The sequence below is a fragment of the Xyrauchen texanus genome, chromosome 34 (assembly GCF_025860055.1).
Source record: "Xyrauchen texanus isolate HMW12.3.18 chromosome 34, RBS_HiC_50CHRs, whole genome shotgun sequence".
In the NCBI taxonomy this organism is placed as follows: Eukaryota; Metazoa; Chordata; class Actinopteri; order Cypriniformes; family Catostomidae; genus Xyrauchen; species Xyrauchen texanus.
The window spans coordinates 1,103,260-1,123,399 of NC_068309.1; the positions used below are offsets into that span (position 1 = coordinate 1,103,260).

Consider the following 20,140-nt stretch of genomic DNA (forward strand, 5'->3'; position numbering starts at 1 on the left):
TACATTTTATCTGACTCCAAGAGAGTTGAGAATATCGATAAATGCTAATCCCAATGTATCATTTTCAGTATCTATGTGAATGTTGAAGTCACCAACAATTAAAGCTCTATCTATAGTAACTACTAGAAATCAGAATATGGCAAAATACGACAGATTATATATTTATATCTGATGGTGTCACATTAAGCATTATTTGTTCAAAAGACTTTAACATATTTTCCATCCTCTGAGTAACACCAAAAACTTCACTGTAAATTGTAGCAACACCTCCTCCTCGACCCTTCAGACGAGGCTCATGTTTATAACAATAACCTGGGGGAGTAGATTCATTTTAACTAATATATTCATCCGGTTTAAGCAGGTTTCAGTCAAACAGAGTACATCCAATCTATGATCTGTAATCATTTCATTAACAATTAGTGCTTTGGCTGAAATAGATCTAAAGTTTAGTAGCCCTATTTTTATATGATGTTTATCTTACTTTTTTAAATTCTATCATTATTAAGACTATGAGCCAAATTACTAGAGAGAGCGGCTCCTTCCCTGTAGGGATGGAGTCAGTCTCTCTTTAGCAGGTCAGGTCTACCCCAAAATGTTAAATGCTAAAACATGTTCAAGAGCCCAACCAAAGAGAACACAATATTTATTTTAATAGAAAAACAATCAGCAACACTAAATAGAGCTAAACCTCTATTAAACAAAAATAAACAAACAGGAAGTTGAATTAAACTGATGCAGTCTTTCATTTAACATCCAAGGAAAGTTTAAAGTTAATGTAGGAAATGTAAGAAACGGTTGCTAAGCAACAAAGCCACTGGAAAGTGTATAATGACAGTGTATATTTGAACCCCAGTGCACACTACAAGGCAGAAGCTCATCGCCCTTGTTTAAAGTTTAAAGTCTGCAAAAAGAAGAACTAGATCGGTCGCAGACACAACAACAAAAATGGCCCTCCAGTCATGGGGTGTGCAGCTGTCGCACCACAACACCACAAAAAACAAGAAGATTCGAGTCTGACCTGTGCGCAAGAGGATCTTCATGACCTGAAATGTTGTAACAAGTTTATCATTTTATCATCTGCTTTTAGTTACTTTATAAGTCTGCAAAAAGAAAATGAGTTTGTACAGTCCGATTAGATCGTCACACTGAGGATGAAAAATGAGACGTACAAATCTAAAAACAGACAGTCCACATGAGCACCAGAGGCTGTTTACCAGCACAAAACTGAACTGAGAGCAGAACAGAGAGGATCTTCCTCCTATATGAGGATCTTGAGGAAAGGTGCGTCAGATCCTGTAGTGGAGAACACGACATGCCAGAATATTCAAGAAGAAACAAAGAAAAGCCATCAAATGTTCCTGGTTTTTAAATGTTCCCGTTTTAAACGTCCAAACGTCCCGTTTTAAACGTCAGGTGACACAGTGACCTTTTGAGTGGTGGTGCGTCTGATCTGCCGGCGTGTTGATGCTCACGTCATACGTCGCTGCGGTCCTGGATTGTCTCGATTCTCTGAGCGAGGGTTTTGAACGTGGGTCGCTCGCTCGGCTCGGTCGCCCAACATTCTGTCATCAGCGCGTGAATCTGAATGAGACACGACACGTGAAAGAGATGTTAGAACCGCAGCAGCACCTTCATGAGGTAGGGTTGGGGTCAAGGGGTGTTCATGCATTTACCTCAGCAGGACACTCGTCTGGAGGTGGCAGACGATAGTTTCGTTTGAGCAGATCGATCAAGTGGTAAACAATCATCTGACCCTGTTTATCCTCCCCCATCTGATCCATAAACACCTGAAACAAACACACATCACAACATACAATTTGATCATGTGTCTGATGGAGGGAGTGAGCGAGGGAGAAAGAGAGAGAGAGAGGGAGGGGGGGGCGAGAGGGGAGAGAGAGAGAGAGAGAGAGAGAGAAGGAGGGAGGGACAGACAGGGAGGGGGAGAGAGAGAGAGAGAGAGAGAGAAGGAGGGAGGGACAGACAGAGAGGGGGAGAGAGCGAGTGAGAGAAGGAGGGAGGGACAGACAGGGAGGGAGAGAGGGAAAGACAGGGAGAGAGAGGGAGGGAGGGTGAGAGACCGAGCGAGGGAGGGTGAGAGAGAGAGGGAGTGTGAGAGACCGAGCGAGGGAGGGAGGGTGAGAGAGACAGAGAGGGAGAGGGAGAGAGAGGGAGAGAGCGCAAGGGAGAGGGAACGAGAGAGAGAGCGAGAGAGAGAGAGAGAGAGAGAGAGCGAGAGAGAGAGACACTTACAGTTGGAGGGCTGCAGTTTTTGTCGCTGTATGTAAAAAGTTCGTACAGAACAACTCCGAAACTCCAGACATCTGAAGAGATGCTGAATTTACTCTCCGTCAGAGACTCTGGAGCGTACCTTCATCACAACACACAAACATCTTTAACTTAAAGCTCGAAATAATTACTATAAATATATACCGTCAATGTTTATACATGAATATAAACTCAAACTCATGCGGACATCTCCTCACCAGAATATGGGGCTTTCCCCCGGTTCACGAACGGTATAATATTCTTTATCCTGAGGAAGAACCTTCGTCAACCCGAAGTCTCCGATCTTCACCCGAAATTCACTCTCCACTAGAATGTTCCGTGTGGCTAAGTCTCGGTGGATGTAGCGCTTTGACGCAAGATAGTCCATTCCCTAAACACAGAAAGAATTCATCGTCTAATCGATGTTTGATCTTTAAAACAAACCGAACTCTGGATAAGTGGAAACTTGTTTTCAGCACCTTACAGATCTGACAGGCGTACAGCAGGAGTTTCGTGTGGTCAAATCGCTCCTTATTTTTGGAGAGATAATCTCGCAAACTGCCGAACGGCAAATACTCCATTATCAGCCGCAAGTTCTTCCGACCTGCAGACAGACAGAGAGACAGACAGATAAAAGTCAGAATGGAAAGACAGGTTAAGGAGCGGCACGCGCTCAGACCGTCTCTGACCTGCGGTGTAACAAACGCCCTTGTATTTGACGATGTTCTCGTGCTGCAGCGACCGCAGGATCTCGATTTCTCGCTTAAAGTCTCGCAGGTGTTCGGCGTTGCTGTGCTGCAGCTTCTTCACGGCAACAACCTCGCCGGTGTTATCCTGCAACGGGTCGTAACGACATTTCTCCACACTACCAAAATTACCCTGCAGACAAACACACACGAGTTCCAGGTCTGGTCTAGTGTTGATGCAGATGAATGAGTGAATCACTTAATGGATGATGATGATGATGATGATGATGATGTCATACCTTTCCCAGTAGCTGGAGGAAAATCAGATGTCTAGCCTCAAATTGACCTGGTTCTTGATTCTCAAACGCTCCAGTAAAACCCAAAACTCGATTCCTGTTCGGAACCATCTCACTCTCCACCAACAACTCATAGTCTGACAAACACACACAACTCTCAGTGAGGGTCAGTGTGGTGCACTGCAGTGTGTAGTCTGTAGTTTAGTGTGTAGTTTGTGTTAGTGTAATGAGTAGTGTATAGTCTGTAGTGTAGTGTGTAGTGTAGTGTGTAGTGTAGTGTGTAGTCTGTAGTGTAGTGTGTAGTCTGTAGTGTAGTGTGTAGTGTAGTGTGTAGTGTAGTGTGTAGTCTGTAGTGTAGTGTAGTGTGTAGTGTGTAGTCTGTAGTGTAGTGTGTAGTCTGTAGTGTAGTGTGTAGTCTGTAGTGTAGTGTGTAGTCTGTAGTTTGTGTTAGTGTAGGGTGCAGTCTGTAGGGTGCAGTGCGTAGTCTGTAGTGTAGTGCGTAGTCTGTAGTGCGTAGTCTGTAGTTTGTGTTAGTGTAGTGCGTAGTCTGTAGTTTGTGTTAGTGTAGGGTGCAGTCTGTAGTGCGCAGTCTGTAGTGCGCAGTCTGTAGTGCGCAGTCTGTAGTGCGCAGTCTGTAGTGCGCAGTCTGTAGTGCGCAGTCTGTAGTGCGCAGTCTGTAGTGCGCAGTCTGTAGTGCGCAGTCTGTAGTGCGTGTTAGTGTAGGGTGCAGTCTGTAGGGTGCAGTCTGTAGGGTGCAGTGCGCAGGGTGCAGTGCGCAGGGTGCAGTGCGTAGTCTGTAGTGCGTATAGTGTAGCGTAGAGTGTAGCGTAGAGTGTAGCGTAGAGTGTAGCGTAGAGTGTAGCGTAGAGTGTAGCGTAGAGTGTAGCGTAGAGTGTAGTGTGTAGTACCTGGTGTATAGAGACTGTTGAGGTCTCTAATGAGCGCTCTGAATGACGGTCGGTGTAGCGGCTCATAATTCATACAGCTGTTTATCACATTAGCCAGTTCTGTCCATTTAGGAGCTGGAAGCTGATGTTTGTCTTCATAAAACAACAGTTTCTACACAACAAAAACATTATTAACAGTGTCAACAATGGCCACAACACACAGACAGACAGACAGACAGATGTTTCAATGACTCGTTCACCTTTGAGCAGTCGTATGCCAGAAGCGGATGTTCTCCACCGCAGTAAATTTCCCACAGTGTGGCTCCAAAACTCCACTTATCTGTTGCCAAACTCAAGTTCTTACTGTCTCTCACACACTCCGGCGGGACCCATGGGATCCGTTCAACCAGAACTACAGGCAGAACACAAGAGCATTAGATGATCCACAGATCTGTAGACTGAGGGGGAAACAGTGACGGATGAATTCACAGACTATGAGAGTGGGTTTGGTCTCACATTCTCTGGGTTGGACGGTGATACTGATGCCCGGGTCACTGAGTTTTATGAACGGGGGTGTTCCGGTCTTCCGATCTTCTTCTCGGGTCACCAGAACGTTCCTGGCACAAACGTTTCCGTGTATCATGTTCTTTTCCTCCTGCACAATCACAGAGAATATCTTCACTAAAATCATGTGGAACTGCTGCAGATCTCTCTCCAGTCAACACACAAGCAGACAACAATCATGCCAATTCATTTCTATTTCAGTTAAAGATGTATTTGTGATTGAGTGACTCTCACCAGGTGATGGAGCACCCACGCCAGCTGTTTGGCCACCTCCAACTTCCACGTGATGTTGATGGAGTTGCGGTTTCGTCTCAGGTACGTGTCCAAAGAACCGAAGCGCACATACTCCTGCACCATGATGTCTGCAAGAGACACGGATGCTTAAAACTCAATCGAAACCATTTTAAAATAACGAGACAACTCTGTGTGTGTGTGTGTGTGTGTGTGTGTGTGTGTGTGTGTGTGTGTGTGTGTGTGTGACACTCACGTTCATCAGCAAACACACAGATGCCGTAATTGAGCAGCAGGTGTTTATGTGATAATTGACTCATCATGCTCGCAGATTCGAAGAACGACTGAAAGAGAGAAAGAGGGCAATCAAATACTGTTCTAACTGAAACAAGGTGTTTGTGATTTCCCACAATACCTCTGTGTAGTTGCGCTGGCTTTTATCCAGAATTTTCAGCACAACATCCATCTCGTGGATTTCTCTGTAATCTCCCACTTCTCTCCGAATGCCACGGAACACTTGAGTGAACGTTCCCTGACCCAAACTCTCCATCTGACACCAACAAGACAAACTCATCAGCCCATATTACAATCAGAACAACCAGTTATTTTATTGCCATGTACGATCACACACACACAAACACGCACGCAAACACACACGTGGACACAAACACACAAAACATGCGCACATATGCACACGCAAACACACATGCAAACACACACACAAATACAAACTCACATGCAAGCACACACAAACACACAAAACATGCGCACATATGCACACGCAAACACACACACAAATACAAACTCACATGCAAGCACACACAAACACACAAAACATGCGCACATATGCACACGCAAACACACACGCAAACACACACACAAATACAAACTCACATGCAAGCACACACAAACACACAAAACATGCGCACATATGCACACGCAAACACAAGCACATGCAAACGCACGCACGCACACACAAACACAAGCAAATTCACACGCAAACGCACACACACACAAATTCACACGCAAACACACACACGCAAAAACACACACACGCACATGCAAAAACAAACACGCAAACACAAGCGCACATATGCACGCGCAAACACACACAAGCACATGCACACGCGCAGGCAAGTATGCATGCAAACACACACACTTGCGCTCATATGCACACACAAACACACACGCAAGCACATGCGGACACAAACACACAAAACATGTGCACATATCCACACGCAAACACACGCACATGCAAACGCAAACAAACGCGCACACGCAAACTCACGCACATGCAAATGCACACACGCACTCGCGCACGCACACGGAAACACGCATGCACCCACAAACACACATTCATGCACGCACGCGCAAACACACACAAGCACATGCACACACGACCAGGCAAGCATGCATGCAAACACACACACTTGCGCACATATGCACTCACAAACACACACACTTCCAGTACACACACAAACACCACAGACACACAACTTTAAAACACATTAAACACAGAGTTGTGGAGCAGGTCAGAGGTCAGGAGGAAAAAACAACATTCATAAGGTCAAAGAGCCGCCCTGTGTGTGTGTGTGTGTGTGTGGGAGTATGTGTGTGTGTGTGTGGGAGCATGTGTGTGTGTGTGTGTGTGTGTGTGTGAGTATGTGTGTGTGTGTGGGAGTATGTGTGTGTGGGAGCATGTGTGTGTGTGTGTGTGTGTGGGAGTATGTGTGTGTGTTCATACTTACAGTCAGTAGATCTTCTTTACGGATCTTGTGGAAGATCATTTGGTTGATGTGTTTAAATACAGACGGTGAGAGACTCGCGTCTGATGTTTGATTATTCCTGCATACTAGAAGATTTGATTTATCTAAACACACACACACACACACACGCATCAGTTCAGTTCTCACATATGATCAATAATCATATAGCAGTAATATATTTATATTTCTCTGACCTTTACTCCGCGGTGGACAGCAGCAGCTGAACTGGAACACGTGTGTGTCGGAGCGGAGCGCCTCCTTCTGGTAACGCTGCAGTAATTCACTCAAACTCCCAAAACTGCATTTAGCTCCATTGAGCACAAACTCACCGGACTGAGAGCGAATGATCAGACAGTGTTTGAACTGCAGCTGACCTTCACACTACAACACACACATCCCAGATGAATCACACTGTATTAGTCAAACACTAATCATCATCTTCTCTCCTACGACACTCCAGTAAAATAATTATAATGACAGAAACAAACACTCACCACAATGGCGAATGACAGGAAGTATTTGTCGTAATCTTTAGGGCTGCAGCGCAAGATATAAACGCCTCGCTGATTTTCACAATGCCGCAAACGGCTGATGGCAAACTCCGTCCTGACAAGAGGGCATTTATTTATTCACAAAGACTTTTGTGTGTGTGTGTGTGTGTGTGTGTGTGTGTGAGAGTGTGTGTAAGTGGGAACTCACGACACTGGACCGTAGCAGTTGATGTGAATGGCCTCCAGCAGTCTAGGTGGCGCCACCTCCTTACACAGATAATGATGTGCATCTGTCGTGAGTCTGTAGTAGCCGTCAATCAAAGAGACGAATGACAACGCTTCTGACAGAGAGTGAAACTCTAACTCCTGACAGACAGAAAACAATCATGATGATTTATTCTATCTGTGAGTGTGTATGTGTGCGTAGTGCGTGTGTGTGCATAGTGTGTGCGTGTATAGTGTGTGCGTACGTATGTGTGTGTGTACGTGCGCGCGTGTGTATAGTGTGTGCGTGCGTGTGCGTGTATAGTGTGTGCGTGTGTGCGTATAGTGTGCGTGTGTATATATAGTATGCGTGTGTATATAGCGAGCGTATAGTGTGTGTATAGTGTGTGTGTGCGCGTGTGTATAGTGTGTGCGTGTGTGTGTATAGCGAGCGTATAGTGTGTGTATAGTGTGTGTGTGCGCGTGTGTATAGTGTGTGCGTGTGTGTGTATAGCGTGTGTGTATAGTGTGTGTATAGTGTGCGCGTGTGTGTGTATAGCGTGTGTATAGTGTGCGCGTGTGTGTATGTGTGTGTGCGCGTGTGTGAGTGTATAGTGTGTGGGTGTATAGTGTGCTTATAGTGTGTGTATAGTGTGCGTGTGCAGTGTATAGTGTGTGCGTGTATAGTGTGTGCGCGTGTATGTGTGTATAGTGTGTGTGTGTGCATGTGTGTGAGTGTAGCGTGCGTATAGTGTGTGCGTGTATAGTGTGCGTGTATAGTGTGCGTGTGTGTACATTGTGTGCGCAGTATATAGTGTGTGTGCGTGTGTGTGTATAGTGTGTGAGTGTAGTGTGTGTGTGTATTAGTGTGTGTGTGTAGTGTGTGCGTGTTTGTGCGTAGTGTGTGCGTGTTTGTGTGTGTGTGTGCGTGTGTGTGTAGTGTGTGCGTGTGTGTGTAGTGTGTGCATGAGTGTGTGTAGTGTGTGTGTGCGTGCGTGTTTGTGCGTGTGTGTGTGTGCGTGTGTGTGTGTTGTACCAGTGTTTGACTGTCTTGTCTGTTTATGGAGACTATTCGGTTCTCAATTGATCCGTCTTTAGTGTCCTGCTTTATACTGATATCAATGACATCACAGAAATCACAGTAAACCTGCAGATCCTGAAGAGAGAGAGTAAAGATGTAATGCACTAAAGCAAACACACACAACCGCTTCCTCTACAGGCGCACAACAGAAACTGTGTCTCATTAATATAACAACTCTCAGAAACGCTACAGTACCTCTCCGTCACTCGCCTCTTTCCCTCGGGTCCATTGGATGCCGTGGTTGCCACTGACGATGATGGTGACGTTTCCTGCAGACGGTTCGTTGACGTGGAATCGTTCGGTGTAGAAAGCGGACTGCAGCGTCTCTAGACTGACCACATATTTGAGCTTCAGGTCTGATGGCGTGGCACGACAGGCACCGAACTGCTCCATGAACTTCCTGAAGCGGAAGCGGATCCTCTTCCGGGTCACAAAGTGCTGCTTCTGAATGTGAGCGCGCATGTTTTGAGGGAGGAAATCTTTATAACTGCAAATCAACAACAGACGGTGTCGTGAACAGATCAGGTGCATGATCACCTCAGCAGGTCAAAGGTCACGACTGAGGTCTCACCTTTTGCGGTGGCAGATGTCAACCGGTGACCTGCCTTTCTCTTTGGCCAGTCGCATCATATCAAGAACAGCCAATCCAAGACACTCTTCCTGAAACTCCAGATTGACTGGAACACTCACAGCACCGCTCAGATAATCACAACGCCACTGACAGACAGACACGAACACTTTCATTGATTTCTACAGTAAAATAACAAAGACGATCACTCCTGCTTTGTCAAAATGTGCCCAGATTGACAGTATTTCCTCACCTGTGCAAACAGGTAAGCCATTGTGATGTCATCGAGCACAGGTGCCTCTGAACTCTTGGTCACCCCATACCTGCGGGCACAGTTTGACCCGCTCCCATACCAGCCTGGAAAATAAAACCTACAGACAGACGGAGAGAGAGAGAGACTTTGACAAACCCTGAAACCCCCAGTGCAGCAAAAAGAGACGTAACGCAGGTGTTTCTGGGGCAGGTCAGACGCGCAAGTGTCCGCTAGATTTATTTTAGAGAAACCAAACCCTACTTTCATGAACATAATCAAGTGTTCTTGTCAGCTGCTGTTGTACTGATGTTTTAGAAACATTGTGTGTAACTACAACCATACTAATAAAGTACTTTGTAATGGAATCGAGCGAGAGAGAGAGTGTGAGCGAGAGAGAGAGAGCGAGACAGAGCGAGCGAGAGCGAGACAAAGAGCGAGCGAGAGCGAGACAAAGAGCGAGCGAGAGCGAGACAAAGAGCGAGCGAGAGCGAGACAAAGAGCGAGCGAGCGAGCGAGAAAGAGAGTGAGAGTGTGCGCGAGAGAGAGAAAGAGCGGGCGAGACAAAGAGCGGGCGAGACAAAGAGCGGGCGAGACAAAGAGCGGGCGAGACAAAGAGCGAGAGACAGAGTGTCCGAGAGACAGAGTGTCCGAGAGAGAGAGTGAGAGAGCGAGTGAGACAAAGAGAGAGCGAGAGAAAGAGCAAGAGAGAGAAAGAGCGAGAGAGAGAAAGAGCGAGAGAGAGAAAGAGCGAGAGAGAGAGTGAGAGAGTGCGCGAGAGAGAGCGAGCGAGAGATAGAGAGAGAAAGCGAGCGAGCGAGAGAAAGAGCGAGTGAGACAGCGATGCTCGTTTGCCCTGTTTAATCAAGATGTGTTTTGGGTGATCTGTTTTGTACAAGTACAATCAGAGGTGTTTGAAAACGCTTATGACCACATTGGGCTCATCCTTTTAAACAGCAGTGAAGCCCCGCCTACTCACCTGTCAATCAACCGCTGCGCTAAAACAAGTTTAAACTAAATCTGTAAACTAGATCTCCCCAATCTGTATCGCCCAATTCCCAATGTGCTCCAAGTCCTCGTGGTGGTGTAGTGACTCGCCTCAATCCGGGTGGCGGAGGACGAATCTCAGTTGCCTCCACATCGGAGACTGTCAAACCACACGGCTTGATAAGTGCGTTACCGTGGAGATGTAGCACGTGTGGAGGCTTCACGCTATTCTCCGTGGCATCCACACATAACTCACCACACGCCCCACCGAGAGCGAGAACCACATTACAGCGACCACGAAGAGGTTACCCCATGTGACTCTACCCTCCCTAGCAACAAGGCCAATTTGGTTGCTAAGGAGACCTGACTGGAGTCACTCAGCACGCCCTGGATTCAAACTCACGACTTCAGGGATGATAGTCAGCGTTAATACTCGCTGAGATACCCAGAACCCTCTTTTTCTTCTTTGAATATTTTTGTGCTTTATACACTGACGTAATGATTGACGTCTGTCGTCATGACATCAGAGACCAGAGTCAGTCTTGAGTTCTCCACAAGCGTAAAATGAGCGTACCTGATTCTGAACAGAAGCGCCTCATTAGTAGACGCCTGAATCTTGAAGATGTGATTGGGTGGACACCAGACGCGGTCTCTCTCTCTCATCAGTCCAAAGAGACTGCAGTACATGGGACTCACACCTGACACACACACACACACACACACACACACACACATTACAGAGAACTGATTTATGTATCATTACATGATGTCATAAGGACTGTGTGTGTGAAGTGTTAAAAGAGAAGTCAATTAAAAGAAGAAGTAAATCAGGGTGTGTCCTGCACAGAAACACATACGGGTAAACAGGAAGTGGTAAGAATGGAAAGAAGAAGTTTAGCAGCACAAACACTGAAGCCACAGCAAACAGAAAGCAAATCAGATCTTGTGTTTTCTGTCTGATCAGCTGTATTCCTCAAACACACACACAGACACACAGACAGACAGACAGACAGACAGACAGACAGACAGATAGATAAACAGACAGAGACAGATGGACAGACGGACAGATGGACAGACAGACAGACACACGGACAGACAGACCGACAGATGGACAGACAGACGGATACACGGACGGACAGACACACAGACAGACGGACACACAGACAGACGGACACACGGACAGACGGACACACGGACAGACGGACACACGGACAGACGGACAGACGGACACACGGACAGACGGACACACGGACAGACGGACACACGGACAGACGGACACACGGACAGACGGACACACGGACAGACGGACAGACGGACACACGGACAGACGGACACACGGACAGACGGACACACGGACAGACGGACACACAGACAGACGGACACACAGGCAGACGGACACACAGGCAGACGGACACACAGACGGACACACAGGCAGACACACAGACAGACAGACAGCTTCACATACAGTCTGTTTAAAATGAACCAAACCCAGTTCAGTTACAGTGAACCAAAATGGGAACCACCTGCTAATGCCCGCAGTGCTTTTGGTGTTCACAATGCAAGTGCACTTAAAAACAGGACCCGTTTTCATTTTTGGTCCTCTATACATTGAGGTGGTCTCAGGACCTTTGGTCTTTACTCCTCACGTAACAAGATCTTTATCGGATGATCTCAGAAATTTGGCCATAATGGATCGGGGCCTGTCTCCCTCAGCCTGAACCCTGTGAGCTCGCTCGATTTCCAGCTTATGGCCCGTTATGTTGAGAAGACTCGGAAAGAGCCCATCCAGGAATTCCACCATATTCTGACCCCCTCCTCCGTCAGGAATTCCAACAATATGGACATTATTCCGCCGACTACGATTCTCCATATCCTCCAACTTCTCCCAGACGTGCTCCAGATCCACTTTGGTAGCTAGCCGGTTAGCAGATAATTCCCTCTCCGATGACTCCAGATAATGGATCAGTTTCTCGACATCCCCCACTCTTGTAACCACTTCAGTGAACTTCGCCTCCATGGCAGAGAGCGATCAACATATTACAGCAAGATCCTCCAAATCAGCAACGACCTTCGTCAGCATTCATCAGCGTCAAATTTCCTTCCCTTCTCCTGCCAAACCGGCTCCCTGAATTCTTTGGCATATTGTCTTCCAAGAACAGTTAAGGAACAGACTGTACCGAATCTCACCGGTTTATGACAATACTAGCATTGAAGCTAGCAAAGAGCGCAGAGCTCGCCATTCACACGTCCGAACCTCACATGGTGTCACATGACTAAATTCTTTACTTTCTCCGATTAAACCCACAAACCCTTATTTCACATGAAGGAAAACAAAATGAGATTCTCAACAGAAATGAAGTGGGCGTCTCCCGCATATCATTAACGCTGCATATATTAATGAACCCAAACCATTACACAAACAATTAAGTGAAACGGAGAGCTTTGCTTGTATTTTCGTAGGAGTTTGGCGTGAACCTCAGCTAACGGCACGTGCATCACAACGCTTCATCTTCACACGCTCTTCAGACGCTGCTCTGACTGTGGACGGTTCTCAGATAACCACGCGGTCATGCTAATCATATACTAGGACCAGCCACACCCCCGGTGGCTGGTCCTAGTATAGGTCATAAACCCCGCCTCCCCATGTTATTCAACGGGACGTGAGACCAACTAAACAATTAAATTACACTTCACATATCTTTTTTCCAAAGATAGTTTCTGTCATTTACTGTCGTTTCTATCACGTTGATGTCATTTCAAGTGTTTGTTTTCAAAATAAGTTTGTTTTTAGTTATTTGATGCTATAAAAACGCTGCTGTGACATCATGATTGACAGCTGTGATTGACAGGTTCTCTGAGTGAAGTAGTCACTGAAGCTCCAACAGGCTTTTTTTCGGGATCTTCGGAGGACTGAGGAGATTGGAGCTTTAAATTTAATATCTACATTTCTATAATTAATTATTTCACACCGTCATAAGTCAAAAGTCAAAAGGGGCGTGTGCTTGCGATTGATTCAGCGAGAGTGAGGGCGGGGCCTTGATTTCGCTGCTTTACTTCCTGCTCACTACTGCGCAGGTCTGGTCCCGAAATCGCAACTGCGCAGACTCAAGTCCCAAGATGTCAGCGCCATATCGGGACACTGGCGGCTTCAGTTCTCACCGATGGAAAAGAGCGAAGGGGCGTCGGCCATCTTTTTTTACAGTCTATGGTCGGAGATCATTTGGGTTGTTCACATTTACTCACTATAACATGTAGATGAAAATAAGTAAACAAATCCACACAGACGAATAAATGAAATCAGTAATTCCAGAATCAGCGTGAGGAAACTTTCCTTGTGCATCAGATCTGTGTTTGTGAGCCTCAATAAATATCAATATATTAAAATGTATTTTAAACATCTATATCCAAATCTACCAAACACATGCCTAAATTGAATGTGACTAAAAAAACTTTTAATGAAAATCCAATTATACAAATATTAATATATTAAAAATATAATAAACATTACACAACGTTACATATTTTATATAAATTAAAACAAAATTATTTAAATTAAATAATTATGAAAATGTATGTATTTAATAAACAGCTTAAAATATATTATTAAAAATAATAATATTAATTAATTAAAATGTATTGTAAACATCCTTATCCAAGGATATGCCTTAATTAAACACGTACTTAAATGTATCAAAAAATTTTATAAAAAGGAAATTGTACCAATATTAATATATGAATTAGATAAACATTAAATACATAACATTACATATTTTTATATAATTTTTCTAAATTATTTAAACAAAACATTTCTACAAATGTAAGTATTTAATAAACATTTGTTATTAAAAATATTAATATATACAAAAAATGTACATTACACAACATTTAATATTTTTATGTCATTTTACTAAATGATTTAAATAAAATGTTATTTTATTTATTTTAAATATCCATCTTTAAATCTATCAAAGATATCCCTGAATGTAATAAAACACTCATAACTAAACATCTATAAACAAATATTCAAATGTATTAATATAATTATGATTTTAATGAAATAAAAATAATTATTTGTAATGAATTTTTTTATAATAAAATTTGCACAATTAAGACTTTCATGCTTGCACATCATTAATTAGTCTATAAACGGTTATAAAGCGTGCGATTGATCAAGTTTTACCACGTCAATGAGCTCCGCCCACTCCCATGATGCACTGTGAATGATGTAATCGAGTCTCCCTTCACCCTTAAACTACTTACATTTGTACCCATCTGAATAGTGAAGTAGAATATTGCAATAAACGTCAAATATATCGTTTCTATACTTATAATCAACAACCTATAAATCAAGAGTTTTATACATTCCCATCGGTTGTATTCAATGACATCATTGGCAAAGCATCATGGGATTGTAGTTTGTTCCCTCATGAAAGACGGTAAGTGCAGTCTTGTATCTTTGCATTTATGTCCGATATTCAAACACTCATGATGTTGTGATTCTCTGTGGAGCTGGTTGGTTTGGTTCATGACTCACAACTCTTTTATGAAGGATTTATGAATTACTTGCAGAAGCAATACGAGATCACTGTCGCTGTATCGCAACCGAGCTCAGACCGTCTCATACATGTAGTCTTCGGGTTCGGTACCAGATTGCAAAACAACGCTCATAACATTTTTCATGCTCCATTTCGGACTAAACTGTCAGTGTGAAAGCCCCTCATTTCAACTAAATAAACCAGTATGTGTGTGTGTGTGTAAACACGATGATATAGTTTAAATACACTTTCTCTGCCTCACCCACACAGATATACAATGTTATATAAATAAGGAAATATTGAGACTGCTTTAGTTTTTAAATAAAGCTAATTAAAGATAGAGTTGTGGAAGGCCGTGATGATCTGATACTGTCAATCAAAACCCTCCTTTAACCAAACTCCACCTCTATTTCTGTTCACTTCTATCATGTGTTTACATCAGAGGACTGCTCGATGCGAAGGGTTCTTTCTTCTGGCATGGTCGACCTAGTGGATCATATTCTTACTTGCCCTGCCAAAACTTTCTCTGGCCCCAAACACAGGCGCGCGCACACACGCGCACGCACACACACAGATACGCACACACACGCGCACGCACACAGATACACGCACATGCACAGACACACGCACACAAGCGCAGATACACGCACTCACACAGATACGCACACACACACAGATACGCACACACACGCGCACACACACAGATACACTCACACACGCGCATGCACACAAGCGCAGATACACGCACTCACACGCACTCACACACAGATACACTCACACGCACACACACACACAGATACACTCACACGCACACACACAGATACGCACACACACGCGCACACACACAGATACACTCACACACGCGCATGCACACAAGCGCAGATACACGCACTCACACGCACTCACACACAGATACACTCACACGCACACACACACACAGATACACTCACACGCACTCACACACAGATACACTCACACGCACACACACACACAGATACACACGCCCACGCACAGATAAACTCACACACAAATACACTCAAACAAACACACACAGACAGTGACACACGTGCGCACGCGCACACACACACAGTGACGCACACAGACAGTGACACACACACACACAAGCACAGCTACCCTCATACACAAACACACACACACACGCGCACTCACACACACTCACACACATACACAAGCACACACAGAGATGTACGTACACACACACAAGCACAGATATGCTCACACACAGATTCACACACACAGAGATACCCTCACACACACACAGATACCCTCACACACACACAGATACCCTCACACACACACACACAGAGATACAGACACACACACACAGAGATACAGACACACACACACACAGATACCCTCACACACACACATCACACACACACACACACACACACACACACACACACACACACACACACACAGATTCACACACACAGACACACACACACAGATACAGACACACACACACACAGATACAGACACACAGATACAGACACAGACACACACACACACAGATACCCTCACACACACACACACACACACACACACAGATACAGACACACACACACACACACAAAGACACACACCACACTCTTTGGCTGCGCTGATGCAGAGCTCTTCTGCGATGTATTCTCCCGGCGGGAACGTCAGGACACTTGTGTCATCTCTGCAGTTGTACAGATGAACCTGCAGGGCGGCACCACACGTCTGTTTCTCTGATGCCGTGTCACCGTTCACATGAGATACATTCACACATGACGATGTCTCCATGGTAACAAACGCCGTCAAAGCCATGTATACTTCACCTAAAGAGAGACAAACACACAAACAGCTTTAAAAGACACATCAATAAGAAAAACACATTTCACCTTCACTCGACACTAATGCCGCAATCCTCACTCAATCATGGACGCAGAAGGCATCACACGTTGGTCACTTTTCAATGTAAGCTACAGCTTGAGGAACATGCTCATGAATTGTCATTTTTAATGACTGAAAGCGCTACTTTTGGAAAGATATCAAATGTGCACACACAACGATTTTGTTTTATTTAAAGAATATCTGTGCGTCACTTAAATGTACCGGATCTTTAATGAGACTTCAGGGAATCAATAAATCATATGATTCTGATGCTTTACTGAATCCAGACAAATACTTGTGTTTGTTAGTATCGACTGGATATCGAGTGTCGTTTGAGTTGGTTTGATTTGGCTGCAGTGCAAAGAAACAAATTGTGGCCTGACGTGTAAAAACAACAAATTAAGGTGTGAGCAGAAACTTCAGCCATCCGCTGAACTGAACAAACACAATGGTTAACACCTAGCTAACCACAGCTGAAAAAGATCCTTACACCAATCTGGTGTTAATGTGTGAATGTTAGTAAAACATACAGTATATAAAACAAGTCATGCAGATGAAAGAGACAAGACAGTAAATATCCAACCTGACAAGCTGATTGTATTACGAGACAAAAGCCATCACAGGTATATAGTTTTTGCACACCGTTGAGCGTTACAGCTGCTGCTATCTGATTGGTTTGGTTCCTTCACTAGCTCCAGTCTCATTAGCATAAATGTCAAATGTTAACTTTACCACACTCAGTTGTATGATGATGTCAGGAGCATGTGAATGAGATGAAACATCAGGTAGAGAGAAGTGTCTTGGTTTATAAAAGTGTCCATGGTGTAAGTGATCCGACGTGATTTCTCATTCTGGAGCTGCACAGGTGAGTGTGAGAGCCAAATTTATTATTTTATTTAACATATTGTTATAGTTATTTATTACCGGTGTATCATCCTCACTTATCGCGGCTGACAGAACAATAATGGGGAAAGAGGGCAACCCTGCCAAGTGCCCCTGTCCAGAGTAAAATAATAAAGGTATTCCCGTACATTTCCAAAGTCTTAAAAAGGTAATCCCATTCTACCATATCAAACGCCTTTTCAGCGTCAAGTGAGATGGCAGCGACCGGAGTCTGAACATGACAGCTGCTGCCCCCGAATAAACACCACATGATCAATATGTATAAGAGATGTCATAACCTATAAATCGGTTAGCCAAACTTTTTGACAATATTTTAACGTCTTGCTGGATCAGGGAAATTGGACGGTAACTCTTACAATGGTTTGGATCTTTGTGCTTTTTTAAGAATCGGACTGATCCAGGCTTGTGTCATGGTTGGTGAAAGCTTTTAATTCTTTAATGATTCTGTATAAACTTCTCGCAAAAGTGGAGCCAGTTCTGTAGCTTCAGATCTAAAAACTCGGCGGCAAAACCATCGGAGCCTTGCCTGTAGAAAAGACCTTAATTGCCTCGCCAAACTCCTCCAAGGTTATCTCAGAATCAAGAGCACTTTTGCACTCAGTCGTCAGTTTATGGAGATCTAATAGTTTAACAAAGTTTCTAATATCTTCATCAGTAGACGAAGACGTGGAACTATATAGATCAAGATAGAATTTTTAAAAAGCATTATTACTAACATTATTACTATTTCACCACCAGCAGGGAATGGTAGAAAAAGACTCTCTCTGCTTTATATATCTAGCCAAAAGCTTCCCTGCTTTGTCCCCCGACTCAAAGTTTGACTATCTTGCCCTGAAAAACCAAAACTCCACCTTCCGCGACAAAATCGTGTTATATCTGTATTTCAATTGGGTCAATTCTCGGAGCCCATCAGACGATAGTCGGAGCTTCAACTCTGGCTTGGAACTTTTAATATTCCCTTTCAACTCCATGAGTTCTCGTGCTTTGGATATTTTGGTGAATGAGGTATACTGTATGATCCGGCCCCTAAGAACCGCCTTAAGTGCCTCCCAAGCCACACCCACAGAGGATACTGAGGACCAGTTGGTCTCTATATAAACATTGATTTCAGCCTTTAAAATTGGAAATCAATATTTTGCAAAACGGATGCACTGAAGCGCCAACTAAATGATTTACTTTTCTCCGTATGTGGCAACACCTTAAAACTCACAAGGGCGTGATCTGAGACTAAAATGTTTCCAATTGAGCAATCAACAACAGATAAAATTAGATATATTAAAATATATATATATTCTAGATTAAATCTCATGGACTGATTAAAAAAATATATAGTCCCAACCAGATGGGTTCAAAAGTCTCCAAATATCTGTAAGACCAAGATTTTTACACATCCTGAGAAGCATCAATGTTGCCCTAGGGGGCCATAAATAGATCAAAGTCTCCTCCCAGTATTATATCATGAGGGGTTCCAGCAGCTTGCAACATCCCTTCAAGATCTAAAAATAGCCCTGATCATCAACGTTAGGTGCGTAAATATTAGCTAAAATAAGACTTACCCCCGAATATCTGCTAAAACAATTATAATTGATATTTAATCTATTTGAGACATTTGAAGTGTAGATGTTTACTTATCAATGTAATGACTCCCTGCTCTTACGTGATCCAGCACTGAAGTATACATATCCACCCCATATCTTCCCAAATTTTTGAACTTCCTTAGGGGAAAAATGCACTTCTTGAAGAAACACATTATCATATTTCTTACATTTAAGAAAATAAATAACCTTCCTTCTTTTATGGGGTGCCCCAACCCATTCACACTCCACGTGGAGAGAGACAATCCACTCATATTAACATTTGACATAATAGAAAAAACTGATTGTGTGTCAAAAACTAAATTATAAAGACCACATTCAAACATTAGTGCGACAATCAAACCCAAAACTTCCCCCAGAACAAAATAAACATAAAAGAAAAACCTGCACATTAACCCCGCGCACAACAGCACCAACCGGCGTCCATCCCTCTAAACTCAAATAGTCCATGTACACCTATGAGAACCCCCGTGACAACTTTGCTGTCAGATTGCTGAAGTTCGGTGATCCTATACAACTTTTGTGAGACAGAATAACAAAACAAGATATAATCTATAAAGCAAACTCCAGCCAATAGGTGGAATAAACACAAATAATGTGTAGATGATCTCTGCAGCACTCCACCAATCAGGCCTGTATGGTAGAGTGGCCTCCGGATGGCACATGGCAGCCCGCCTTGAGTTTGCCAAAAAGGCACCTGAAGGACTCTCAGACCATGAGAAACAAAATTCTCTGGTCTGATGAAACAAAGATTGAACTCTTTGGCCTGAATGGCAAGGGTCATGTCTGGAGGAAACCAGGCACCACTCATCACCTGGCCAGTACCATCCCTACAGTGAAGCATGGTGGTGGCAGCATCATGCTGTGGGGATGTTTTTCAGCGGCAGGAACTGGGAGACTAGTCAGGATCAAGGGAAAGATGAATGCAGCAATGTACAGAGACATCCTTG

At 44.0% G+C, this 20,140-nt stretch overlaps 1 protein-coding gene across 1 annotated transcript in view; it reads right to left on the reverse strand.

Annotated features, from left to right (window-relative positions):
- Positions 1-130: 130 nt before the first annotated feature.
- Positions 131-20,140, reverse strand: part of jak2a (Janus kinase 2a) — a 28,938-nt gene continuing 8,928 nt past the window's right edge. The window contains exons 2-24 of the mRNA XM_052104909.1: positions 16,419-16,637; positions 10,851-10,974; positions 9,293-9,410; positions 9,043-9,188; positions 8,667-8,958; positions 8,427-8,546; positions 7,395-7,552; positions 7,190-7,301; positions 6,890-7,076; positions 6,678-6,799; positions 5,345-5,479; positions 5,186-5,273; positions 4,933-5,060; positions 4,651-4,789; positions 4,395-4,546; positions 4,156-4,306; positions 3,251-3,384; positions 2,955-3,144; positions 2,745-2,869; positions 2,484-2,656; positions 2,251-2,368; positions 1,674-1,787; positions 131-1,581 (exon numbers count right to left, since the gene is read on the reverse strand). Of these exons, the coding sequence (XP_051960869.1) occupies positions 1,474-1,581; positions 1,674-1,787; positions 2,251-2,368; positions 2,484-2,656; positions 2,745-2,869; positions 2,955-3,144; positions 3,251-3,384; positions 4,156-4,306; positions 4,395-4,546; positions 4,651-4,789; positions 4,933-5,060; positions 5,186-5,273; positions 5,345-5,479; positions 6,678-6,799; positions 6,890-7,076; positions 7,190-7,301; positions 7,395-7,552; positions 8,427-8,546; positions 8,667-8,958; positions 9,043-9,188; positions 9,293-9,410; positions 10,851-10,974; positions 16,419-16,626 (3,342 nt within the window). The 5' untranslated portion in view covers positions 16,627-16,637 and the 3' untranslated portion in view covers positions 131-1,473. The remainder of the gene's footprint in view (positions 1,582-1,673; positions 1,788-2,250; positions 2,369-2,483; positions 2,657-2,744; positions 2,870-2,954; positions 3,145-3,250; positions 3,385-4,155; positions 4,307-4,394; positions 4,547-4,650; positions 4,790-4,932; positions 5,061-5,185; positions 5,274-5,344; positions 5,480-6,677; positions 6,800-6,889; positions 7,077-7,189; positions 7,302-7,394; positions 7,553-8,426; positions 8,547-8,666; positions 8,959-9,042; positions 9,189-9,292; positions 9,411-10,850; positions 10,975-16,418; positions 16,638-20,140) is intronic.